At 40.1% G+C, this 27,377-nt stretch overlaps 1 protein-coding gene across 6 annotated transcripts in view; it reads right to left on the reverse strand.

The window, feature by feature from the left end:
- HERC2 (HECT and RLD domain containing E3 ubiquitin protein ligase 2) overlaps positions 1 to 27,377 on the reverse strand; it is a 256,159-nt gene that overhangs the window by 32,795 nt on the left and 195,987 nt on the right. For all 6 annotated transcript variants that reach the window (XM_070231475.1, XM_023652120.2, XM_023652115.2 and 3 more), the window contains exons 66-78: positions 26,855 to 27,026; positions 25,772 to 25,961; positions 23,748 to 23,888; positions 19,566 to 19,757; positions 16,588 to 16,741; positions 7,242 to 7,349; positions 5,610 to 5,741; positions 5,011 to 5,169; positions 4,807 to 4,925; positions 4,088 to 4,213; positions 3,485 to 3,640; positions 2,952 to 3,067; positions 2,654 to 2,852 (exon numbers count right to left, since the gene is read on the reverse strand). In XM_070231475.1, the coding sequence (XP_070087576.1) occupies positions 2,654 to 2,852; positions 2,952 to 3,067; positions 3,485 to 3,640; positions 4,088 to 4,213; positions 4,807 to 4,925; positions 5,011 to 5,169; positions 5,610 to 5,741; positions 7,242 to 7,349; positions 16,588 to 16,741; positions 19,566 to 19,757; positions 23,748 to 23,888; positions 25,772 to 25,961; positions 26,855 to 27,026 (1,964 nt within the window). The remainder of the gene's footprint in view (positions 1 to 2,653; positions 2,853 to 2,951; positions 3,068 to 3,484; positions 3,641 to 4,087; positions 4,214 to 4,806; positions 4,926 to 5,010; positions 5,170 to 5,609; positions 5,742 to 7,241; positions 7,350 to 16,587; positions 16,742 to 19,565; positions 19,758 to 23,747; positions 23,889 to 25,771; positions 25,962 to 26,854; positions 27,027 to 27,377) is intronic.

Consider the following 27,377-nt stretch of genomic DNA (forward strand, 5'->3'; position numbering starts at 1 on the left):
ATAGTTTGAAAAATTCACATCATACAAAAGGAAAGAAGGTACCACAAGTCAGAGTCAGCAGAACAACATCCAATATTATGTTTAAAGAAGTAACACCTTAACAGTATTCCCAAAGAATAAGAGACTGTAAAACAACCCAAAGCAGAACTTCCAGAAATTAAAAAGGTAATAATTGAAATTAGAAACCCAGATGTATTCAAAAGCAGATTATAAACAGGTGAAGAGAGATTAGAAAACTGGAAGATGGATCTGAAGAAAATATCCAGTATATGGCACAGAAACACACAGAGAAGAGGAAATAGGAAAGGAGGGTTAGAGATATGAAGGACAGACCTCAATTGAACATCCATCAGAACTCAGAGTTTCAGATAGAGAGCATATTTGAAAAAAATAATCTCTGAGAATTTACCAGTTGCCAAAAGACCACTTCTTAGAGCTAGGAAGCCCACCCCTCAGCCCTCATTACCTAGCAAAAACAAAACAAAACAAAACAGGTCAGGAAAAATAAAAAGAAATTGACATCTAAATATATCATAGCGAAACTGTAAATCACTAAAGAAAGATCTTAAAAGCAGCCACAGAGAAAAGATTTATTACCTTCACTTGGGTAAAAACTAGTCTGACTGCTGACATCTCATTAGCAACAATGAAGGCCAAAAAAAACAGAAGAATAAAATTTTTAAGAGGCTAACTGAAAATAATGGTCAACTGAAACTTTTATACTCTAGAACAGGGGCTGGCAAATTATGGCCCATGGGCCAAATCAAGCCCATTTTGTAAATAAAGTTTTATTGGAATACAGCCACACACATTCATTTACATATTGTCCACAGGCTGCTTTCATAATTGTAACAGAGACCTTGTGACCCACATAGCCAAAAATACTATCATGCCCTTTACAGAAAATGTTTGCAATCCTTACTCTAGAAAAGGAACGAAATAAAGATATTTTCAAATAAACAAACAAAAACAATCAGAGGATTAACCAACAAAAGACCCTCACTAAAAGAAACTTAAAATACATGTTTAAAGTAAAATAAACGGAATTGCAGATAGAAGGTCTGAGACGTAAGAAATAATGGTGAGTAAAGATGAGTGTAACATTTGGCTAAGTCCAGAAAAAACATGGATTATACAAAACAACAACAATAATAATGCCTATCATTAGGGACATAGGTTAGTGCCAAAACACAGCATAACAAAGAATCAGCATATGGGTTATTTGGGAGGTGGGCAGAAATACTAATGAACTTTAGATTTTAAATATGCATGTTAAAATAACCAGGAAACAACTAAAAGACACAGAATTCTCCAGAGAATAGAAAAAGAGGGATACACTTCAACCCTTTTTATGAAGCTAGCACCACTTGATACTCTTGGCTAGTGGCCTCTGACGTGGTTCTCATTGGTTCTTGCTCACAGGGATTCCCGCCCCTGTGTAATCTCCTCTCCTTGAACATGGGCTAGACCTAGTGATTCACTTCTAATGGACAGCATATGGCAACAAGGACGGACTGCCACTTCTGAATTAGGTCACACAAGACTGTGACTTCCATCTTACTGTCACTCTCTCTCGCCCCTCCCTTGCTCTCTCTGACGAAAACAGCTGCCATGTTATGAGATAGCAAAGAACTGAGGGTGATCTCAGCCAACAGCTCACGAGAAACTGAATCCTCCTCAGGACAGCCTTGAGGCAACTGCAACCTGGTGAGAGATTCTGGGCTGGAAGACCCACCTCTAGAGTCCTGACCCAGAGAAACTGTGAGATAATACATGTGTATTGTTTTAAATTAACTGTTGTAAGTTAAACAGATAACTAATATAGTACCAAGACCAGACAAGGCGTGCATAAGACAGGAACGTTACGATGATTGCACTCATGATTCTGGACTAAAAACATCCGTAAGAACATTTTTTTTTTAATGAAGAAAGAGTGTTTGACAAAAATAAATATCCATACATGAATAGAAACAGAAAGAAACTTCCTTAATCTGATAAAAGGCATTTACCAAACCCCCACAGTCAAGTGTGTGAAATGTTCGATCACAGTGTTTTCTTCGCAGCCTAGATCAAGACAAGAACAGGCCCACTACCACCACTCCTGTTCAATATTATACTGCAACTCCCAGCCAGCATAAGGAGCTCCCTTTGTCTCAAGCAAAAGGAAAATAATAAAAGATAGCTGAACTGGAAAGGAAGGAACAAAATTCATTTAGAGATTATGGCTCTCCATAAAGACACAAACAATCTTGAGATACCATAAGAAAGAAAACTGTAGAATAAGGTCACTAGACATAAAGTCAATATATAAACATCCACTATTTCCAAACACCAGCAGCAATTCATTTTTTAAAAGCACTATAATAGCAAACAAAAAAGGAATGCATCTAATGAATTACTGATATGCAAACAATTAAAATACACTTTTGTATGCATGTTGTATTTCAAAATAAAAATTTTAAAACTAGAGAACACACTAAAGATCATAAATATTTTAGAACAATGACTGCTTCTAGCACATCTTAAGTACTATTAATCTTGAGATAATGTTTCAGTACAGAATCTTGACACACATTAGGAACCAGACAATGCACTCTAGTCACAGCTGTCATTCAGTTTTAATGTCCTTATGACACAGAAAATGCTCCTTTACCTTCCCATCAGCTGTCACTGCAAAGAGAGTCTGTTCCCCTCCAATTAACTGCACGGGTCTGAGAGTTGCAAGGGCTTCACAAGGAGTGGGAACTTTAACTTTTGCACCTTCGATGCCCCCAAGCTGCCCCCTATGATTGTGTCCCCATCCATAAATTGTTCCACTGCCGCCAGCAGAAAGAGTCCAGTCATCTGGTCGCCTACAACAAACATTAAACAAACAATGGACATGGGAAGAACTGCATGTGAAACACCTTGCTCTCTCATACAACATTATTTCTTGTTTCTGATATAATAACCTGTTCATCCACTGCACGAGTTGTTCATCTTGCTCTCTCTTAAAAATGTCGTGGCTCTCATGGAGAACATCCATGTTTTCGCTGTCTGCCATTAACTCACGAATTTTCTTAGCCACCTAGACAATATTTTTATGAGATTATAGATCAAACATTCATCTCTCAAGAACAAAACAAATACTATTAAGGTAAGAAGACAGGAAGAATCCCCATCTGAGAACATGAGGGAATGCCAACACCAATACTGTGATTTTATGGTTAAAAAAGCAAAACCAATATGATTATATCAAGTCTAAGATATTAAAAAAAGTCTAGGCTACACCATTATCATATTCAGTTTACTTTACTAAAAGTAAACTTTAAGTGAAATTCACAGTGTCAGCTCATTCACTTTCACCTATTGCTTTTTCCTTTATGGTACTCCTTTCCAAGAGAAATGTTGCTGTGTCTCATAATATTGGCATCTTTTTATACTACAGCTGAATAAAGAAAACATTTTTGCATTCCAAAAGTGATTCCAAAATAATGTGCAGTACCTCATCAAGAAACAGACGGGGCAACGGTGTTCTTTTGTCCAGGGCCACAGCAACACGGGATGCCATGCAGTACCTTCGAAACCAAGCCCACTTGTGCGTCTCAGCACAGCAAGGGAGAGTGTCTAGTTCCAGGTCACAAGCAAGAGCTACCAGTACCTGCAGCCACCAAAAATTAACACAGGGACCCCCATAAATGCAGCTAATATTCCACTTCACCAGCACTGCATGGCAAAGATAGCCACCATCACAGGGTTTCCACGGGTCCTCATTCAGGAGCTCCTATTTCAGGCTGACCGCCACATGCCCAGCAAGTGTTTTACTATCACCAGTCATATGAATTATTCCTACCCAGTTTCCAGTGAAGCACCTGACACACAGGACCTCAGATCCACAACTGCTACAACACTTGCTGCCTAAGTGATTGCACCTCAAAGCATGCTAATACTTAAAGTATAAGGGCTTAGATCACACAGTCATTTCTGGAAATTTTTCGTATTCAACTTCAGCAATACCTACACCTGTCCTCAAAGGGGCCTGTAACTTGATACACTGCATAGAGCTCTCTGTGGCTCCCCCATCAATTTAAAACAAGCCAAGTATTACCTTAAAGAAGGGACTGTGGAGCAGCTGTTTCCCACCTCTCACAATAGGATCTTCATATTCAAATTGCCTTTGCAAAGCTTCTGGAAGCCCTTTCACCAAAGCAGCAAGAGCACTGCCTGTAAAACTCTAAGAAAACAACAAAATTATATCCTATTCCAGGAATCTAAAAGGCAAGAGTTGAGTGTTTTGCTTCTATGAGTCAAATGTTTTATATTGGTATTATTCTCCCCAAAAAAAGTGTATTAATATTTTCAAATAGGAAAAAACCTAAAAGGACGTGATGAATACTAAAATGAGAGGAGCTTGAAAACTCACCTCAGAATGTTTGGTCTCAATTTCAGTACAGCAACTCCCAGGGAACCAGTTCCTTTCTGGCCTACAAACCCCCGTACCCTAAAATGGTTAGGACTAAGCATTCTTTTAACAGTAACCACCTCATCCAGCAAAACGAAGAGGATATGGTGAGTCAGACCCACTGTAAAGTCCAAAAGACACAATTCTATGCTCACAGCCATCGACACACATCTCTGTTTTTAAAATCAAAGTCCAACCTGCACTCAGTATATTTAGCAACATAAGGAAGTCTGATGTGACAAAGACCACTCATTCTTACATGGACTTTCCCAACTCTTCTCAGCAATTTAGAAGTTAAATTATTAAAGCAACATTTTATTCCAAAAGAGTCAAACACCTAGAAAGCATAACACAATATTCCATACCAAAGCCCTTGTTTCCCCGTCATTATCTCCAAGGAGCCTGTTTATGTTAATTGATTGCCCAAATTCAGTTGTAAGCAGCTTCCTCAGTCTCTGAAGGGCCCACATTCTGTGACTGGCAGCTGAAATGAGTAGACAGAAATTATCAGAAGCTTGAACATTTTTCCCATTAAGTATGACAGACATGACAATAAAGGTGTCATTTACCTAAGGCACTCAGCTGTGCGCAAGCTGCCAGTGATGCCGCGAGGCGAGGGACAATGCTTCTGTTCGAGCCAAGATTGAGCCGGAAGTCTAACAGACATGTCACCAAGTCCATGGATGGACAGGAGAGGACGCAGCGATCGGAAAGGAGGTCTTTAGGGCCTAAGGAAGGAACGCTATAAATGTTCCCATATTGGACAGGGCGAGCGCTACCCCATAAGCAGACTTGCATAAAACCGACAAACAAGGTGTGGGCTTTGTCCACCTGGATGCCAGGTTAGAGGGGTGCTGTGGTACCACTACTGTCTATGTCACATAACTAAGCTCCATACAGTGACATTTTATCTGCAAATCAAAGGGCTTAAGAATTGCAACCAGCAACAGCTCATTCCCATTGGGTGGGGATGGAGTGCTAACACCCCAACAACTGGACGGCTGTGGCAGACCTTTGCAGTTCTGATCTTTGCCAAGGTGGGACCTTGGACAGTGCTAGCTCCCAACCCCACAGGAGAAGGCAGACCACAAAGTACCAAATGCAAACAGTTTGTGTGTCCACCTTGCTTGGGTCATCAAGACTTTGTTGCCATAGGCCTCCCCCTTACCTGCAGCTGGCATGATGGGATAAACCGTGAAGCGCCAGCCCCACCCATTCACAGAACCGTCACTGATGAACTTCCACTTCAACTCATCCCCTGGGATGCGCAGCTCGCTAGACCAGTCAGACCACTCTCGGCCTGGTAGAGAAAGGCACACCCTGGTGTTAGCTTCACTCCATCATTCCATCAACAGTAACATCTTCAGATACAAAGCAAAATCATGCACACCATGTCTAAAGAACAGCTGGCTCCTCTAACCCAAGTCCTCCCAAATTTGAGTTCATACCACTCTTGGTGAACCACATTTTAATACATACGACCCTTCAACACACACTGCACCGGTACTGGGAAAACTGAGGGCAGGCGGGCACCACCCTGATGGAAACATTCACGCAACTACAATGCAGTGTGAGAGGCCTGCAGAGTGGCCAGTGCCCAGATCAGGGTTCCAGGCAGGTTTCCTGGGGAATGTCTGAGATGATGGCAGTTACCCAGGTAACAGGAGGAAGAGCCCCAGCTTTCTCCAGAGGGTGCAAGTGTGCAAATGCCTGAGCAAACAGGGCATCCCTGGGACACAGGGGCAGCTCAGCATGGAAGTACCACCCTGAGGGAGAGTGGAACAGCCCAGACAGAGCCCAGGGCCTGGGGCAGCATGGAGGGGAGCCCACAAGACATCTCTGTGATATGCTACCCCAACCAGGTTACTCCTTAGAAGGGCCATCTCCTGCTGGAAGCAGAGAAACCAGGCACTTCTGACAACACTCCTGAAAACTATACTGACATTCCTCAAACTGCCAGAAAAAAATCTGTGCTCATCCATAACCAGACTACTTCATTCAAAGCTTTATACCAGGGTTTAAATAAGTAACATCCTGTGAGTAAAGTTCTGTTGAGACACAGCCAGGTCCATTATTTACATTCAGTCTGTCGCTGCTTTCACTACAAAGGCAGAGGGGAGTAGTTATGCCAGGAAAAGTGTGCCAATCCTTGCACGAGATGGAGGATAAAGAAGTCTGAAAAGATATGTGCATGCACACTTATACACCCCTACACTAATGATTCTAAAAAGCTCAGTGAAAGAACATTTAACAAGCCCCCTAGACAGAGTGATTTGCTCAATGTCATGGAGCACATCAGCAGATCAGAGACAAGCCTGGAGGTGATGTCTCCTGTCTACTCCAATGCTATATCCACCACACGTACAGAACACTCTGTGCAGAGCCCAGTCCTCACTGGTAATCGATTAAAAAATGAAACCCTTTAAGAAGCTTTATAGCATGTCAACCTCTACCTCTCACGAGCCTGGCACTCCGACACATCTCACAGGACGATCTCTCACTGTTTGGGTGAGGCTAGGCCTTCTGGACAGCCTGTGTCCCCAACAAGGATCTGCTCTCCTGCCAGTCCCCCAGAAGTCCCAACCAGTGGTGAGGTGCACACACTATTCAAATAATTATCTCATTGAAAGTACTCTGAAGAAGCAGACAAAACCTACTGTATTTTGCAGCAAAATAGCTTATTGTCCCTTCCTTAAATCTCACATAAGAAAGAAGCAGCAGCAGTATTCTGTTTAGTAATGTTAACGCTTCCATCTTATGAAGGTGAGCAGACCATGCCCTGTTCAACCTCCCTTCACACCTGACCGCACGGAGACGATTCTGTTGACACCATCCATGACTGTGAGAGGATCATGGCGCCTCTCTGTGGAGCACTGCCGATCAAACTCCACCCTGAGTCCTTCTGCACCTGGAGGACAAGTGAGCACAAAACATAGAGTGAACACTTCCACCTGACATACCATAGACAAGGCCAAAAGCCACAATAGACTATGTAGAAAGAGTGAGACTAAAATGATGATTAACAGCTAATGAAAGCAGAAAGTCAGGAAGAACTGACCTCAAAACCAAGAACCTAAGACTGACCACCACCCTCCCTGCATGCTGCATCCCTTAGAAGACTCTGACTGCAATGGAAAGGCCAAAAGACACTTTCACTTGGCCAGTTCATTTGGTGCTCTCACTTCTAGGCAAATTTTCATGCTGCAACCCCAATCCTCGGACCAAGTTTTATTATCCTGCCCCTTACATTTAAAATGCCATATAAAATCTTTTAAATGCCATATAAAACCATTAGATCTAGAGTCTTCTGTGGGTCAAACTGGCTTACAAAAGAATTAACGAAGGGCAAGACAGGGGTTATGCTGGAGGAAAGAGGTTAGAAAATCCTCTCCCTCCAAAACAACTATGAAACTACACAAAATTCTTAAAAACGATGATTCCAGGGCTCTGCAAATCCATTAAAGGCAAACAAAAAATTGAGAAGTATCTACTCATGAAAAAGTTACTGGACCTAGGTAGACAGTGAGAGCCTATGGCGTTCTTGCCTGGGCTGCTCTTATCTGAGCTGGAGTACATTTTCACCAGGACAAGACTCTGCCTCCAGGGGAAGATGACTAGTGTAGAGCAGGGGAGATAAAACATGTGCCAGGACAATGCCAGTAAAAGGTCCAAAGGGTAAGCCTGCAGCTCTACTGGCCCAAAAACGTGGTGTGACTGGGTGAGTGTCAGACCTGAGAACTAGCCAGAAATTTAACAGGGAGATCTATAAGTCAGAGAGCACAAAAGGGCTAAATGTGGGCATCACGGAGCCCTAGATGAGTCAGGGCACACACACACACACACAAGAAAACTGCCAAGACACTGAATTCTACACCCTCCTCACCCCCACCCACATGTAGATCCATCAGCAGAAGGGAAGACCAAAGGGCCTGAGCACTAAACCAAGCAGATATGAAGCAAACTCTAGAAGTCAGGCTAGAAAACAAAAATGAGAATAGAAAAGTGAAGTTGGACACCAGTGGCTACGTGCTGTGGGAGAAATGGATTTCAGAGAGCAACTCCAGGCATGCTACAAAAGAAACACACAAAATAACCCAAGAAATTGAGCAACAATTACAAATCTTAAACAAACAAAAAAAGAATCCAGATGATACAGTATATTATCTAAAATGTCCAGTTTTCAATAAAAAATTATGAGACATGCAAAAACACTGTAAAGTATGAACTATAATCAAGAATAAAATCAGTCAATAGGAACTCTGATGGGCCAGATGCAAGATTTAGCATAAAACAACTTCAAGCCAATAGTAATAAATATGTTCAAAGAATTCAGGAAAACCAAAGAAAAGATGGTAAAGGAATATAAGATTACAATGAACTGACAAATAAAGAATCTCAAGAAAGAGAAACTATGAAAAAGTACTAAAAGGAAATTTTTGAGTTGACCAAATGACCAAAATAAAAAATTCACTAGATGGGGAAAACAGCAGATTTTAAGTGGCAGGAAAAAAAGAATCAGTTAACTTGAAGAATGTATAATTTATATTACTCTATCTAAAGAACAAGAGAAAAAAGATTAAAGAAAAATGAGCAAAGTCTCAAACACCTAAGGGACAACATCAAGCATACAAACATATGCATAATGGGAATTTCCCCCCAAGAAAGAGGGGAGAGGAAAAAGGGGGCAGAAAAAGTACTTAAACAAATATGGCCCCAAACCTCTCCAATTTGATGAAAAACAATCTACAATTCTCAAAATTAATAAACCTCATGTAGGATAAACACAGAGATCCACAGGCAGACACATTATACCAAAAGTGTTGAAAACCAAAGACAGAGAAAATCACGAAAGCAGCAAGAGAAAAAAAGACACATACATATAGAGGTACAAAATATAATTAATTTTTACTTCTCCTGAGAAACAATGGAAGCCAAAAACCAGTGGGATAACATATTTGAAGCGATCAGGAAAAAAAAATTCTAACAACTAAGAAAACAATCCCTCAAAAATGAAGACAAAATAAAAACTTTCCCAAATATGCACATACTGAGGTAGAATTCACTGCCAGTAGAAATGTTTTAGAAAAATCAATTAAAGTATTTCAGGCTGAAATAAAATGCGAACAGATAGTAACTTGAATTCACAGGAAGAAATAAAGAGTACAGGAAATGGGTAATGTGTGGGTCAAGAGATAGGATAAGTTTTTTTTTTCCTTTCCTTTTCTTAATATTTTTAAAAGACAAAAAGTTGTATAAAGCAGAGATTAAGAAACTATAGTCCATGGGCCAGATTTGTTCCATCCCTTGATTTTGCATAGTCTGTGAGCTAAGAATGGTTTGTGTATTTTTAAATGGTCGGAAAAAAATTCAAAATGATATTTTGTGACATGAAGTTTGCCAATCCCTGGCATAATGCAATGATTATTATATCATATCCATATATTTGTAACAGATAGGGTTAAAAAACTACGTTGCACAGATTTGTAACATATATAGATGCAATATGTATGACAAATAATAGGAAAAATGAGTGAAGAGGAAATAGAACTATACAGGAGAAAAGTTGATACATTTTACCAGAATTAAGGTATTACCATGAAGTAGACTGTGACACATTAAAATGCATATTTTAATCCTTAGTGCAAACACTAAAAAAAGTGGCTGATATTCAACCAAAGAATTAAAATAGTACTATAAAAAATTTTTGTTTGACACAAAGAAAGCACTAAAGGAGGACCAAAAAAAGACATGAGGCATAGAGAAAACATAGCAAAATGGCAAATGTAAATCCAACAATATCCACAATTACATTAGATACAAATGGCCTAAGTATCTCAATCAAAAGGCAGGTTGGATAACAAAAAGCAAGATCCAACTAAAAGGTGCATAACCAGAGACAAACTTATAATTCAAAGACAAAAAAGGTTCAAAGTAAAAGGATAGCAAAGATCTAGCATGCAAATAACCATAAAAGACCTGGAGTGTCTAAACTAACTATTACACAAAATGGACTTTAAGACAAAATTAGGTATGTACACTTAACAACAAAGCCCCAAAACACATGAAGAAAAAAACGGATGAAAATGACAGAAGTAGACAAATCCACAATTATAGCTGGAGATTTCAATACCCAACTTTCAACAACTGACAGAACAAGTAAATAGAATATCAGTAAGGATACATAAGATTTCAACAAGACTACCAACCATCTTGACCTCACAGACATTTATAGAACACTCCCCCAACAAAGGAAGACTGTACATTCTTATTAAGCAGACAAACCATTCTCTAGCATAGACCACATGCTATAAAAAAAAAAGTCTCAAAGAATCTAAATGATTCAATATATACCCTCTAACTACAATGGAATCAAATCAGAAATCAATAATAGAAAGAAATTTGGGCAGTCCCAAAATACTGATACACCTTTAATAATCTGTGGTTCAAACAAGAGATCTCAGAAAGGAAACTAGACATATTTTTGGTTGAACAGAAATGAAAACACAGCATTAAGAAACTAGAAAAAAGCAAATTGTACCTAAAGCAGCAGAAAGAAGAAACTGATAAAGATCACAGTGAAAATTAATAAAAGAAAAAACAGAAAAACAACTGAGGAAAAAAAACAATCAATGAAACCAGTTGGTTCTTTGCAAAGATCAACCGAATTGATAAACTTTTAACATGACTGACCGGGGGGAAAAACAGAAGACACAAATTAGCAGAACCAGGAAAGAAAGAAAGGACATCACTATCACGGTATAATAAGAAATATATTTGGTCTTTGTCCCCCATGCCTGGCAGAGAGCTCCTAAAACTCTAGACATTTCCTGATAGGAGTGTCTTTTGTCGTTCCTAAGTAGCCCTTTTGAGCCCTGAGTTTATGCTAATGAGGTGACTTAGAGGGAGGCCCCTAGATGGTCTCAGGATGGGGCTGGTAACCAGAAAGACTAAATAATTAGAGGGTTGGAGCTTTCAACTCCACCAACCAACCTCTTGGCATGGGAGGGGAGTTGTAGATTAAGCTCCATGAAAACTCTTGAACAGCGAGAATTGATGAGCTTCCACATGTAGGAGGGTGGAGCACTCCGGTTCCAGAGGGACAGAAGCTCCTGCACTCAGGACCCTAGCAGAAACTCACCCTATATCCCTTTTCATCTGACTGTTCATCTGTACCCTTTATACTAAACTGGTAAACATAAGTAAATGTTTCTCTGAGTTCCACAAGCCATTCTAGCAAATTAAGCAAACCCAAGGAGGGGTTTTAAATCATGGAAACCTCTGATTTATAGCAAGTTGGTCAGAAGCACAGGTAATAATCTGGATAGGTGATTGGTGTTTTAATTGGGGGCGGCGTTGTGAAACTGGGCCCCTTAACCTGTGGGATCTGATGCTATCTCCAGATAGATCTTAGGATTGAGTTAATCTGTAGGACACCCAGCTGGTGTCACAGAATTGCTTGATGTATGGATAAACCCACACATCTGGTGTTATAGTAAAATACTGGAGTGAAGAAGATACACAGGAGTGTGTTTTTTTCATTAGAACCACCAATCCTACAGAAATCTAAAGGATCTTGAGGGATACTATGAACAACTTTATGCCAACATATCAGACAACTTACATGAACAAATTCCAAAAAGACACTTACCAAAACTGACTCAAAAAGAAACAGAACATATGACGAGACCTATCTTCCCACAAAGAAAAGCTCAGGCCCAGACAGCTTCACGGGTGAATTCTACCAACTATTTAAAGAAGAATAATACCAATCCTAGACAAACTCTTTCAGAGAACAGGGGAAGAGGGAACACTTTGCAACTCAATCTATAAGGCCAGTATTATCCTGATGCCAAAACCAGATAAAAGTATCACAAGAAAGGAAAGCCACATAAATAAATAAAAAATTTTAACAATTAAAAATAAAAAGAAAGGAAAGCTACAAACTAATACCATTCATGAAAACAGATGCAAAAATTCCTTAACAAAATATTAGCAACATATAATAAAGATTATATATTGTGGACAATTGTGGCTCGTCCAGGAATGCAGTTAGTTTAATATCCAAAAATTGACTTATGCAATATGCCATATTAATAGAGCAAAGGACAACATAGTATGTCAATAGACACAGAACAAGCATTTTTTTTTTTTTTAAGATTTTATTTTTTTTCCTTTTTCTCCCCAAAGCCCCCCGTTACATAGTTGTATATTCTTCGTTGTGGGTCCTTCTAGTTGTGGCATGTGGGACGCTGCTCAGCGTGGTTTGATGAGCAGTGCCATGTCCGCGCCCAGGATTCGAACCCACGAAACACTGGGCCGCCTGCAGCGAAGCGCGCAAACTTAACCACTCAGCCACGGGGCCAGCCCCAACACAGAACAAGCATTTGACAAAATCCAACACCCATTCATGATAAAAATCTCCCCCACAAACTAGGAATAGAAAGACACTTCTTCAATCTGATAAGGCCATCTATGAAAAACCTATAGTTAACATATTTAATGCTGAGAGACTGAATGTATTCACCCTGTTGGAACAAGGCAAAGATTTCCACTCCCACCCCTCATATGCAACACTGGTTCTAGCCAATCACTGCTCTAGCGTGAGACAGAAACAGATGGTGTCTGCTAAATGTCACAGGGTATAACTGCTATGTAAAATGAAGTGTGTCAAATGAGGTTGGGGAAAGACTCTTTTTGTGCATGGTGGTTAGGAAAGGATTTTCTGAGCAGGGGAGACAAGATCAGACATCTATAACTAATTACCTAGGGGAAGAAGATTTCAGACAGATGGCAAGTACGAAGTGAGACAAACGGCCTGAATCTGGATATATTTAAGGACTAGCAAAGAAGACAACATGGAGGCGGCGCCAGGAGAGAGAGACAGGGGAGAGAGGAAGGAATGACGTTGGAGAGGTAACTGGGGATCATATGAAGTCAAGCAGGCCGTGATAAGGTGTTTAGGTCCTATTTTAAAGATACAGGGATGTACTGATAGGTTTTAAACAGAGGATCAGAGGACCAGTATGTTCTGACTGGTTTTAAGAGAATCTCTCTGGATGTCGTGTGGGGAGTTGATTCTGGGGAACACAGGAGGTTAGGAGTGGAAGTGGGAACATGGTCAGCAGACTACTGTATGACGCTAGTATAACAAACCAATGAGATCAGACGGTTGGGCCCAGGATGGTCTGGAGTTGGTGAGAAATGGTGAATTTGTAATATATTTTAAAAGGAGAAATGATAGGATTTGCTGGTGGACTGGATATGAAGTTAAGAGAGAAACAGAAAAGAGGAAGAAAGTCAACAGATTTTTGTCTGAAGACAATTGCTCAGTGGAAATACCTTCTGTTTTTTAAATTCGTATCATGAAAAAATAATAGCTTTAAGTTAAAAAAGCTTTTCTGAACCCCATCTCATTCTAAAAGTTTAAGAAAACTAGTTTCACATGAAAATGAGCAAGATAAAGGGGCTGGCCCCGTGGCCGAGTGGTTTGGTTCGCGTGCTCCACTGCAGGCGGCCCAGTGTTTCGTTGGTTCGGGTCATGGGCGCGGACATGGCACTGCTGATCAGGCCATGCTGGGGCGGCGTCCCACGTGCCCACAGCTAGAAGGACCCACAACGAAGAATATACAACTATGTGCCGGGGGGCTTTGGGGAGAATAAGGAAAAAAAATAAAATCTTCAAAAAAAAAAATGAGCAAGATAAAATTATCAAGGTCAAATCCAATACAAACTTATTGTTAGAAAAGAGAGTAAGTAACAGAATAACATCCCTACAGACAGTGAAAGCAGGCCAGAAAGAGATGCCCACAAAAAAGATCAAAATTGTAATCTATTATTTCAAAACAAGTTAAAAGAAATTAGGAAAATGAACTAAGATAATGATAAAACACAGGAAAAATTACCAAAAAAATTCAGAAATGAAGACTAAACTAGAAAGAGCATAGGAGCAAATAAATACAACAGATAATGCTTTAGGACAAATAGAAGGAGAAAGGAAGGCAAAGAATTTGAGAGAGGAAGTAGCCTACAGTGACTTTAAAAGGCATCCAAAGTAGGATGATGACCACGTGTCTGTGAAAGAAAACTAAAGCAAGGATGCCAACAAACACTAGAAACTGTCATGAAGGTAAACTGTCCTGAAAGAAAAGACTTGAAACTATGTTTTAAAGGAACACATTTCTTTATCTTAGGATATTGCCCATAACGACCAATGTAAAAACATACTCCAGTAAAATTACTGAAAAAAAGCACAACTTATAAGGGGAAAAAATAGATTATCATTATTACACTTTCACAGGGGAAGAATATGTGATCCAAGGATTTCTATCCAGAAAAGCTAAATTTCAAGTCTGGGCACAAACTTGTGGACAAGCCCATCTCAGGGCTCCTGTCCTCTGAGCCCTGCTGAGAAGCTGACTGGAGAGAAAGCTTCAGACAATCACCATGAGGAAAGACAGACAAAGGACCAGAAGTGAGCATTAAATTGAGTAAAACTAAGACTAACTGAAGATTAAAAGGAAGGAAGAATAGTTACTAATAGTTATCACGTTCTGGTAGATACAGTACAATAATTTAAATAAAGTTGGGAGAAGGAAGAGCTCAAAAGCAAAAAAAATTTTTTAACTATTTTTAGTAACTATATTCACATTTGGTGGCATTAGAATTGTGACCTGAGTTGTTGTATATGTAATATGAGATAAAGCAAATGAATAATTATGAGATATTCTAATGCTGTCATCCTTTGTCTTGGAACCAGGATTTTCGCTATGGAAGAAAGAAGTTAAGTAGAAACCTTGTAATTCTGAATTTGAATCTAATGTATCAGTATGAACTCAAAATAAAGTCAGTCAGTCAGTCTGTCTGTCTGTCTACCCATTCATCCTATCTCTGTCCACTCAAAAGGTCTAGAAACAATGACAGCCCAGTGGCCTGAAATGCCATCTCCACTAAAAGACACCAGGGCAGATACCAGGTAGAGGGCAGAAACTACATGACAAGCCTAAAGCATCTTGTCATATCAGGTTGCATGGAAGTTATCAACAGACCACGAGAGTCATTCCAAGAGCCAAACTCAAGGGGTTCCCAATGTCCAGAGATGGGATAATTTGAACTTCAACAGGATAATAATCACAATGAATTAAAGCCCATCATATATGTTAAATCCATAAGTTCATAATGACACAAAAGAAAAAAAATCTAACTAGTCACCTTCAACGAATGATAGGGAACCAATTCATCCTCTTGAAAATGTAAACAGAAGAAAAGAATCAAGCTTTTATCCTGTCTTTCTTATGCAAACAGTACACCTGGGTAACGAACTGAAGGATATGGGCAAATGACTATAAAAGAATTCTAGCTAATAAATAAGAAAGAAATGAAACAATTAGAATAGCACCATTTTGCAACTTCCAATGGATGAACGGGCTCAAGCACTGAGCATCAGTAGCCGCTGACCTCACAAAAAAAGAGACAAGCAGATACCAGGTGCTTCCAGATGCTGGATCACAACCACCAATGGTCTTGCCATCGGGACTGAACTAACTGGGCCTAGAATCAGGGCAAATCTGCAGAAAGACAGGCTGAGGAACAGGCTGCAGTGCAGCAGGAGTGTGCACATCCAGGCTGCAGGGAAGCCCGACAGGTCAAAGGCCAGGTTCCTCAACCGGTAAATTATTGAAAAGAAGGGAAAAGAAAATAAAGGAAAAAACTATAGGTTATAAGAAACTTAAAAGATGGAAATTATTAATTAAAGCAGACTTAAGAAGAGGATATATACTTGGGAAATAGAAACTGTGCAGAAATGCAAGTCAGCGATGGCTCCAAGTCAGGACAGCGTCCCTTTGGGGGACACACACAGGGCTTCTGAAGACTGACAGAGGACTACTTCTAGAACTGAGTTTTGGTGACTAAGGCATCCACCTGATAATGACTAAGCTAAAAACCTACTTTGCACAGTTTTCTGTATCATGGTTTAATTTTGCAAGGAAAAAAAGTTCTTTAGAAAAGGGGGGAAAAGTGATTCTAAAGCAATTCTGTAGCTTCTTTTCTACAAAACAATGACGGTTGCTTCTCCTGATGCAATTACAGAAATGAAGCTGTTCTACCGGCAGAGACCCCATCTCCTCCCCAGGGCCAGCCCTGAGTACCCGGTATCTTCACTGTGCCGCTGGAGGAGGTGTCATCCGTGTAGGGGTGGCTACTCTCCACCACCACGGGCTGAGAGGACAGGCGGCCACTCTGAGAGTCTGTGGCTACATCCTCCAATTCAGTGACACAGAGCTCCAGCAACATATCTGCCACCTGGGGAGGAAGCAGAGATACAAATCAGGAGGTCGTCACTACCCCTGCGCATCCTGCTCCAGATCTTTCCGCAGGGACAGCATACAGAATAGAGGACTTGGCGGTTTGAGAAATCTAGTTCAAGTCAAGGCCCAGTTTCCTCATCTATAAAATAGGCACAGAGGTCACAGAGGTGCTGTGAAGCTTGGAGATGATCTACATACAAGTAAACAAGATGTGCCTGACACACATATAGGACACTCAACATGTGCCAGCTGATGAAATGAAATGCCTGTCATCACACAGTTTCTTTTTACACCAAGACAATATTACTGCACTTCCTAGTGAGGAAAGTCTGTCTCAGGAACAAAAATACCACAGGAAGGAGCAGAAAAGTGGTAAAAGTGACCAAAATCCTAGAAGGCACTGTGGGTAAAGCAGGAAGGGGCAGGAATCGAGAAGAATGATCAAGCCCCACAGGCCAGACAGTGGCAGACTAGGTGAAACAAGGCTACACATATGAACACAGTGGGGGTCTTCTCGACCCAGGACATGAAGGGTCAGCCCCCACTATATGCTCTCAACAATCCATAACGCCCTTATTTCATTCTAAAATTTTAGTGATTTATGCCATTTAAATGGTCAATACTAGTGATTACAAACTCCTTGATCATTATTTTTAAAAACAAACGAGAATGTGTTATTATAGCAATAATATATTAATCTCCAATTTTTTTTAATTTACAAAATAAAACTATTCTCTATTCTGTACTTATCAGGAATAAATGATTATTTTTTTCATGTTTAGATAACAGATTAGCTTAGTAAACAGCTTTATTGATGACAAACTAATATCACTGCCATCTAGGAATTATCACTATAAATTCAAATGTCCTTTTTTTTTGAGGAGGAGGAGGATTAGCCCTGAGCTAACATCTGCCACCAGGCCTCTTCTTTTTCCTGAGGAAGATTTGCTCTGAGCTAACATCTGCACCCATCTTCCTCTATTTTATATGTGGGTTTGCCACCACAGCACGGCTTGATAAGCAGTGCATAGGTCCATGCCTGGGATCCGAACTGGTGAACCCTGGGCCGCTAAAGCAGAGGATGTGAACCTAATCACTACGCCACTGGGCCGGCCCCTCAAATGTCTTTTTCTTAGGAGTATCAAATATTACATCAGGGTAGGACAAAAGAGTAGCATCTTGCCACTGCCAGGATACTCTGAAGACAATCCTCTGTTTCTGTCTCTCCATGAACCTGGTATGCCTCAGAGACAGAGGTGTTGGTTATCGTCAAATTCCTGCACAGCCCACCAGAGTCTTCTGGGGTTCAGAACCTTCCTCTGCAAAGCCCATCAGTCCCCCAAGAAATGGTGATAGAGGGGTCACACACGGGGCTTTGCCCTCAGATCACTCAGGGTCCAAACCCGTTTCTCCCACCCACCAGCAACCTTAGTGTCTTTGAGGCAGGAACAACCTCTCAGAGTCTCAGTTTCCTCATCACTGAAAAAAAGGGAACAGATACTCTCTGTCCTGAGAAAATACCCTGAGAACTGGGCCTGGCAGTTATGTGTGTGATAAATGCAGGGCATTATTACTTTAAACCCATGTTCTTGTTCACATTCTTTCCTCCCACAAATGCAGTAAACTTGTGAAAAAATTAATATCTTGCTTGTGGTGATTCAGCCTGATTTAATCTCTCAGAATTATGCCAAGTAACCTGCCTAGAAAAACTAGAAAGTAGGAAACCTATAACTTTTTAGTTCTTTCTGAATATGATTAAGAAATAACAAGCGGCTAAAATATCTACCAAACCATTTACTATGTTTTCAGGACCACTCGACCATACTTAAGTACTTTATGGTTTTAGTGATGGTGATATGGGGCCCAGAGAGATAGAGATAACATATCTGCACAGAGTATATGACATCAGACTCCTTGGCATGACCAGCTCTGAAAAGGCAGAGCAAGGCTGCTGATAAATAAGAGTCCTTAAGGAATTCCAAGGACTTTAGGACTGATCAATCCTATTTCTAAGATACACTGATATAATATTGACTTTATACCCTAGATTAGCCACATGAGGCTATCGAGTTTAAAGCTAAGTAAAATGAGAACTTCAGTTTTGCAGGTGCACTAGCCATATTTCAAGGGCTCAACAGCCACATGTGGTTGGCAGCTACCATCCCAAATGGCTCCCACCAAGGCAGAATGTCCTATGGGACCCAGTGCTACCAAATATTAAAACCTATTTTAAAGCCATAATAGTAAAACACTATAATATCAGAGCTTAAAGAGTTAAATTAATGGGACAAAAAAGAGTTTGTAAATGGAGCCAAATACACCCAGGAATTTAGAATACCATAAGTTTTTTTCAAATCACTGGGAAAAGATAGATTATTCAATAAATGATGGGGAAACATGTTTGTCATCTAGGAAAAAATAAAGTTGGATCCCTACTTTATCCCTTACATCAAGATAAATCCCAGATGGCTCAAAAAGGTAAATATAACAAATAAAATAATAAAAATGATTAGAAGAAACCTAGGAGAATTTCTTTAAACGCTACCATGTTTTCAGCATAATACAAAGTCCAGAAGCCATAAATGAAAAAACCCAGCAGATCTGACTTCATAAAAATCAGAAATTTCTAAATGGCAAAAAATATCAAAATGACGTCAAAAGGCAAACTAGGGGGATAACTGCAGCACATATGATAATTTGTTTTACAAGGAGTCCTTCTAAACTGCTGTCTGCCAGAATAAAATTGAGCACAAGACAAGGCGTGAGGTCATCAGCAGCACCTCACCGCCCAATCCTGCCCCGCCCACCCCATGGCTCACCTGTGGATAGGCCGTGCCCATGCCAGACAGCACAGCCGACAGCACATCCCTGCCCTTGTCCCCTGCCCGACTGCATACGGACAGCTTGAGCAGATCCACCATGACGCGGGTGTCGTCCACGACCAGCAGACTGGTGAACTCATCCAGGGACTGAGGTTCTGGGCCTGATGCTTTATTTTGGCTTTCAACATCCTAAAAAGTCCAACAACTAAAATGAGTAATGATATGTTAAGAAATAGTCACCAGTTTACTCATAAACTCAAAGGATACATGACTACCAGTGATGAATAAGGGACTTTATAAGGTATTTAAGACCATGAAATATCAGATTAAGAAATGACAGACCCCTAAAATCTCCACCATGTACTGTGCTTTCAAGACCAATTGACTGTTTTACAAGTTACCAAGAGCAGCTTTCAAAGACAATGTCTAAAGTATAAAAAATGACAATTTATACTATGACCAAGTTTGTATCAGAGGTGTACGCTATAGGGGAGGCTAGGAATAAAAGTCACATCATGTAAAATCTACCCCCACCCTTAAGACATGCTTGGGAACTTTCTATGAACTAAATTTGTACACTGTACTTTTACATATTTTGTCTAGATCCTCTCCATAATTCTTTCCCAGAATCTTATTTAAAGCAATTCATTAACATCTAAGACATTGTCCATAATCTCTTGTTCCTTGGTTTCTTCAAAAAGGAAAATATATAAAATGAGTCTTCTTAATATTCCCCTTTTATTTCCCATTCATAGTATGTCAGCTAAAACAAATCACACCTGTGACCATTTACATCTCTCTCCTCCTTAGCAGTGGAGGAGCCGCTTGTTTACCTGTGGCAGCATCACTTCCCTCCCTGCCCCTCACCCTTGTGAGGGTGCCCCACCTGGGATGGCCACCCCACAGTGTGCTGCCCACCACACAACAGCCTCTTGGAGGTTGGCAGTAGGGTTTGGCCTACAGAAAGAAATTGGGAGCTGTCAGAGCTGGGAAATCCCACAGCTTCTGAGGCTTGGAGGGAGTGGGAGTTACTGATACCCTGTCCTGAACAGGGGAGGACCCAGGCCCTTCTAGTTCCCCAGGCACAGTCTGGCTTGCCAAAGGAAGAATCAGATGCCAGAAGTGCCTCTTCTCTTCTCTCTTGCTTTCTGGATCTCAACAAAACCAGTGCCAACTCTTTCCAAAGACAGAAATAAGCTGGGGGAAACACAAGCCCCACTTAGGAAGCTTAAGGGGAATGTGACCTATTGGATGTGCAAATTCTATTGGATGCCAAAGTTGGCCCTGGAAATTAGCCTTCTTTGACCTAGGAACATGGTTTCTCCCTTTAAGGAAATAGACCCTGCTCCTATCTCTGTGTAGAGACCCAGGGAATTGGCAAGTGAAATTCACTAGAAACAATGAAAGTCCAGAATCTCACTCACTGAAGAGCAGTAAAAGCATTCAGGAGAATATATTAATCATAGATAACAGCTTAAGTTTTGTGGTTGAAATAGCACCCAACATTTTTTAGGTGGGAGTGTTAAGAAAAAAAAAAAAAAACAGACAATAAGTCTAAAGGAATTGCTAAAAAAGAACATCATAGTTGCATATACTTGAATGTGAATTATAGCCCAAGACCATGAAAATTACTTTGCCATAATTTGCGAATCAAACCAAAACTGAAATGACAGGACTTTAGGGGTACAATCTGGAAAATGCATATGCGTCATGAATAAATTGGTATGAAAAAAATCATACCATCCCTTTCCTATCTAAAAGCAAAAATTTTGCTTAATTCAGAATAATTTCTGCATTAAAACCTCATTCTAAGAGATTGCAAAATATCAGAAGCTGAGTCTAGACACCCAATTTATAAACAGCGATTTTCTTATTACCAAAAATGGTCATGAATAATTTCCATAGGACATATTTTTGCCAGCAGTAACAGCATAATAAATCAAGAATTTTCAATTAATTAAAAATAACGCTTGTTTGTCCCCAAGGGGGGCATGCTGGCAAGGGGGAGAGTGTGAGCAGGTAAGACGGCCTGGCATGGGCTGCACCTGAATAGGATGGGGAGGGTGTCCACACGTGGGGGTGGCTGGTGTGACAGAGCCAAGGCAAGTGGAACATGTCCCTGCTTTGGGCAAACGCAGCATGGGTGGGAGGGGGAAGTCATGGGTTAAGCAGCATGAGAGGACATCCCTGAAGAGGTCAGACAGATTTAGCTGTGCAGCGCAAGGGTTCCTGTGTTAGGGAGGGGTGGCAGCCAAGATCGGAGGCTGGCTACCTAAAGGGAAGTAAATAAACTGTCAATAATAGGGGCCAGGTTTCTCAGTTTCAGAGAAGAGAGTTATAAATACAGAAAGAAGAAAACTAGAGTGAATCCTGGGCAGTTATTACAATTGATCATATTGCTGTGAACCAATGCTTTTCAATATATGTAGATATATAATGAAATAAATATTATTGTACTTAACTATTGTGTGGGTATATACAGACACACATTTATTCCTTAGCCCTGTCCGGTAAGAGAGCTTATGAACAGCAACACCCCAACAGTAATGAGCATATGAAGGTCCAGATCTTGGCTTTTAAGTATCATTCTCCACTTCTTGGAGAAAACATCTGATTTCTGTGCTGAAGCATAAAACATCTTGTTAAGCCTAGAATTTTGTGTTGTGCCAGAAAGCAAAGTAACTCTCAAAGAATGATGGGAATATGTTAGAAGGACCGATAAAATTCCACCAAATAATTAAAGAATTAATACCAACCCTTGACAAACTTTTCTTAAAAAAAAAGAAGGAACACTGTCCAACTCATTCTATGAAGCCAGTTTTACTCTGATACCCAAACAAGGCAAAGACATCACAAGAAAACTACAGATCCGTATCCTTTTTGAATATAGATGCAAAAATCCTCAAAAAAATAGCAAACCAATCCAGCAACATATAAAAAGACTATATACATCAAATACAGAAAGGGATAGAGCAAGGATAAACCCTGTGATGTTGGACTGGAATTGAAATTATTGGTTTGAAAGACTCATGGTTTTTATTACATAGATAAGATGCCAAAGGAGAAATAAATGCTCATGTCCATGCATGTCTGCTTGCTGAGAAGGCCTAAACCAAGGACATCCAGGAGCAATCGCCTTACCAAGCTCCCAGATCTTGTTTCTAAATTCTGTGATCCACTAAAAGGAACCAGGGCTCTTTGAAGAAATGGCTGATTCCAGGGCAATGGCAGGGTAGGTGAAAAATGAGTCTAGAACACACTGTTGTACCAAAAAGTAAGGAAGTGCTCAAAGAATTATGGGGACATGTTAGAAGGAAATGGAACCAGCCAAAAAGGGCTCCCAATGACCAAGTTTGGGACAATTTGGGTGTCAAATGATAATACTAATATATGTCATTATTTGAATAAAATACTATGAACGTATGCCAATATAGGCAGACAGACAAGACAAGAAGGGAAAGTTTTCCCTTAGAGGAGAACAGCAACATTTATATTCCAAAAGGAATGATGACATTTGAAAAATCACCATATGACAACTACCACAGTAATAATGGATTCGGCTAGAATCATCAATAGATACTACAAATTGGTGGGTGAAAATATGATGAAGTTATTTACACAGTCTCCAAGTATCTCCCATTAATACTTATTAACATACTTTTATTAACTTCCAGTGGAGAAACCTGGCACATATTCTTAACCAAGTGGTAAGAATTAATGTCACCAGTAATGCAGTAAAACAACAATGCGCATGCCCCAATGGGATGCACTGAGAACAACGAATTGTTCCTGTGGCATTTCTGTCAAAGGAAGGAGTGAAGAACTATTACATATTGAAGACCAAAGAGACAACACGCAACCCTGGGTTGGGTCCTAAAGGTATGAAGGATACTCTTGGGACAATGAGAAAAATCTGAGTAAGTCTGTGGGTTACAAATTAATCCTGGATTAGTGTTAACACCCTGATACTCAGGAAGTATGCACTGGAGCACTGAGGAGGAATGGGGACTGTGTCTTGCAGCTCTCCTGCCAATGGTTCAGAAATGCTAGCAACTGGAGAACCTAGGTGAACGGTACACAGGAGTTTACCATGTTCCATTTCCATGTACTAATTCTGCAACTATTGTGTATATTTCACATTATTTCAAAATAAAATGCTAAAGAGGAAAGCCTGTTGACCTCTTTGGTTTGGGTCATGGTTTCTGCAATGATGCTGGCAGCTCCTGGGTCATCTGTCACCGGGATAAACGGCCGAGAAGAAGCTGAGGAAGCAGATGGAGTCACTGCGGAGGGAGTCACAGCATCCTCAGAAGAGATAATCTAGATTAAAAACACACAGGAAGAGGAAAAACTCAGCAATGTGGCACACTTCCCACACAACTCCAAAAAGCCTTATCTAAAACCCCTTGAGCTATCTGGAATGTCCCAGATTTTACAGAGCTAACAAGGTACTTACACCACCAGCTACACCTGCAGTGGGGTCTGGGAAGCCCTGCAAAGTCACGCACATTCATATTCCCAGGAAAATCTATTCACAATACGTCACATGAAGAAGACTAAAATGAGCTCACACATTTGACTTCAGGTTGGGTTTTTTCCCAACATAAGTTACAAAAACTTTTGGCTTTCAGAGCTTTAAGGTTTCAGAATTGCAGATAAAGGACTGTGAACCTGCATTTAGCAGCCTTTTAAAAGGATAAATCTAGGACAGCTAATCTTTGACAAAGGAGCTGAGGGCCTACAATGGAGGAAAGAAAGTCTCTTCAACAAATGGTGCTGGGAAAACTGGACAGCCACATGTAAAAGAATGAAAATCAACCATTCTTTTTCACCATTTACAAAAATACACTCAAAATGGATCAAAGACCTAAAGATTAGGCCTGAAACAATAAGTCTTCTAGAAGAGAATATCGGCAGTACACTCTTTTACAGCAGCTTCAAAAGAATCTTTTCGGACACCATAACCCCTCACGTGAGGGAAACAATAGAAAGAATAAACAAATGGGACTTCATCACACTAAAGAGCTTCTTCAAGGCAAGGGAAAACAGGATTGAAACAAAAAAACAGCCCACTAATTGGGAAAAAATATTCACAAGTTATTTACCCGACAAAGGGTTAATCTCCATAATATACAAAGAACTCGCACAACTCAACAATAAAAAATCAAACAACCCAATTACAATATGGCCAGGGGACATGAACAGACATTTCTCCAAAGAAAATATACGGATGGCCAATAGACACATGAAAAGATGCTCATCATCACTAATCATCAGGGAAATGCAAATCAAAACTACACTAAGATATCACCTTACACCTGTTAGAATGGCAAAAATATCCAAAACCAAGAGTGACAAATGTTGGAGAGGCTGTGGAGAAAAGGGAACCCTCATACACTGTTGGTGGGCATGCAAACTGGTGCAGCCACTATGGAAAACAGTATGGAGATTCCTCAAAAAGTTAAGAATAGAAATACCTTGTGACCCAGCCATCCCACAACTGGGTATCTATCCTAAGAACCTGAAATCAGCAATTCCAAAAGTTCCATGCACCCCTATGTTCATCGCAGCATTATTCACAATAGCCAAGTCATGGAACCAACCTAAGTGCCCAGCAACTGATGATTGGATAAAGAAGATGTGGTATGTATATACAATGGAATACTACTCAGCCATAAAAAAGGACAAAGTCGTCCCATTCACAATAACATGGATAGACCTTGAGGGTATTATGTTGAGTGAAATAAGCCAGACAGAGAAAGACGAACTCTGTATGACTCCACTCATAGGTGGTAGTTAACATATGGACAAAGAGAACTGATCGGTGGTTGCCAGGGGAAAGGGGGGTGGGGGGAGGGCACTAGGGGTGAAGTGGTGTACCTACAACATGACTAATAATGATGTACAACTGTAATTTCACAAGGATGTTAACTTTCATAACCTTAATAAAAAAAAAATCAAAAAAAAAAATTACAATGGTGTTCCACAAAAAGTATTAAAAAAAAAAGGATAAATCTATTTCTATTTAAGCACCAAAAAAGCTCCTCTTTAACAGAATATTTTCTAATTCAAGCTAAAAATAGCAGTAGGTGCAAAATCACTCTGAATTAAGTGAAAGAATGACTTACACTTTCCTAACAAAAAGTAGCTACCTTTTCCTTTCTGATCTAATTTTGCTATATTGCTTTACCATTTATTTTTACCTCTCCTCTTTTCTCTTGCCACAGATTTGGACTTAGTCGGTCTTCAATATCAACGGGGAGTACACATTCCTCTCCATTCATGGGACTGGCCATGGCAGACGCGTCAGAAGGGGGTGCCGAAGAGGAAAACGAGGGACACTCCATTGGGGCAATCATGCCAGCTGGCATCAAGGCCCCGACCACTGCATCTCTGTCAGGATAGAAAGCCAGGTCTGTGATGAACTCTTCACCATTGCTGGACAGTAGAGTCAGGGGGAAGGACAAGCGCTCACTGAAGGACTCCCTCATTTTTACAGGATACGTAGAAAAGAGTTTAGGAAAAATACTGGCCATTATTACTATATTCATCTGCTAAAAGCTAAAATGTTCACTCTCAATCTTTTTTTACATGAATGACCATAGTGATGACAGGTAGAAAACTGCCAAACATAAAAGTCAGAGCAGAATAAGCCTCTGGATTTCCCCGAGAAATTCCTCTTGGCTTGTTGTTAGAACCCGAGGGTAATTTTGTGTTTACTGAAAGCCGTGTACCAACAGTGCTTCACAGGAGGCAGCAAGAACTAAACGTCCTCTCGATGACTGAGTCGGCCTTTGATTGGAAACTAATCTTCCTGTGTGAGTATTTACTTCTGCTCATCAGGACCATAACCACAATACACTGATAGATGGGCAACTTACTTAGGCTGTGAGAAAACAGCAGCAAAATATTGGAAAAGACAGCAATATCAATACTATGCCTTATCAAGTGTTTGAGTGAAGGGGATGACAAGTGGCCTTAGACATTACTGTATATTATTATCAACCAATTCTTCACCGTGTCCCCCAAATATTAATGCTTAGAGTTTACTGGCCATAAAGAATAATGAAAATGTTCTGATTTTTGCTTTTCCGATTAATATTTCAACTCCCAATAAAGAAAGCACAAAGATACCATTATTCACTGTTAAAGGGTATGTGAACTAAAACTCACAGTATTTAAAAACAATAACACAACATTCTGTGAGACATTTGATTAATCAAAAAGTTACAAAGACCAAAAGCTTACATAATTGTGGGTTTTCAAAAGTTAGCAAACAAGCCTACCTAGCATACATGATTTGCAATGCTGTAAGAATATGAGATAAGGCCTGCTGTTTGGCCAGATTTCCATCCAATGAAAGCAGAATCTTGGCAAGAGAAGGGCGATTTGGTTTAGAATGGTTTACACCACTGATTTTATTACTGGCAGCAGAAGAATCAGCATCTGAAGGCACACCTGGAAAAGGAAAATAAAATTTGAGTTCACTTTCTAAGATCAAAGTTTGCTCTATTTCTATAATTTGACCTTTCAGTTTAGTTTCAAAATACACGGCAATCTGCATTTTGCTATTTCACAGATTAGGAATTAGATTCGTTAGTGGTCTTTCAGAGTGAAAAAACCCAGTTATTTTATCTTATCTATACTTCTGTAAAGGAGCTATTTTCAGCAAAGGTTCACTATAACTGGAAAACGGTGTAGATACTTTTGCAAACTGCACTTACAACAATTTATGTTATACATATGTGAGTGTGAAAAGGCTACAATAACTATGTGTATTTACTTGCCACTGAAATGCAAGAAACGAAA

The sequence above is a fragment of the Equus caballus genome, chromosome 1 (genome assembly GCF_041296265.1).
Source record: "Equus caballus isolate H_3958 breed thoroughbred chromosome 1, TB-T2T, whole genome shotgun sequence".
In the NCBI taxonomy this organism is placed as follows: domain Eukaryota; kingdom Metazoa; phylum Chordata; class Mammalia; order Perissodactyla; family Equidae; genus Equus; species Equus caballus.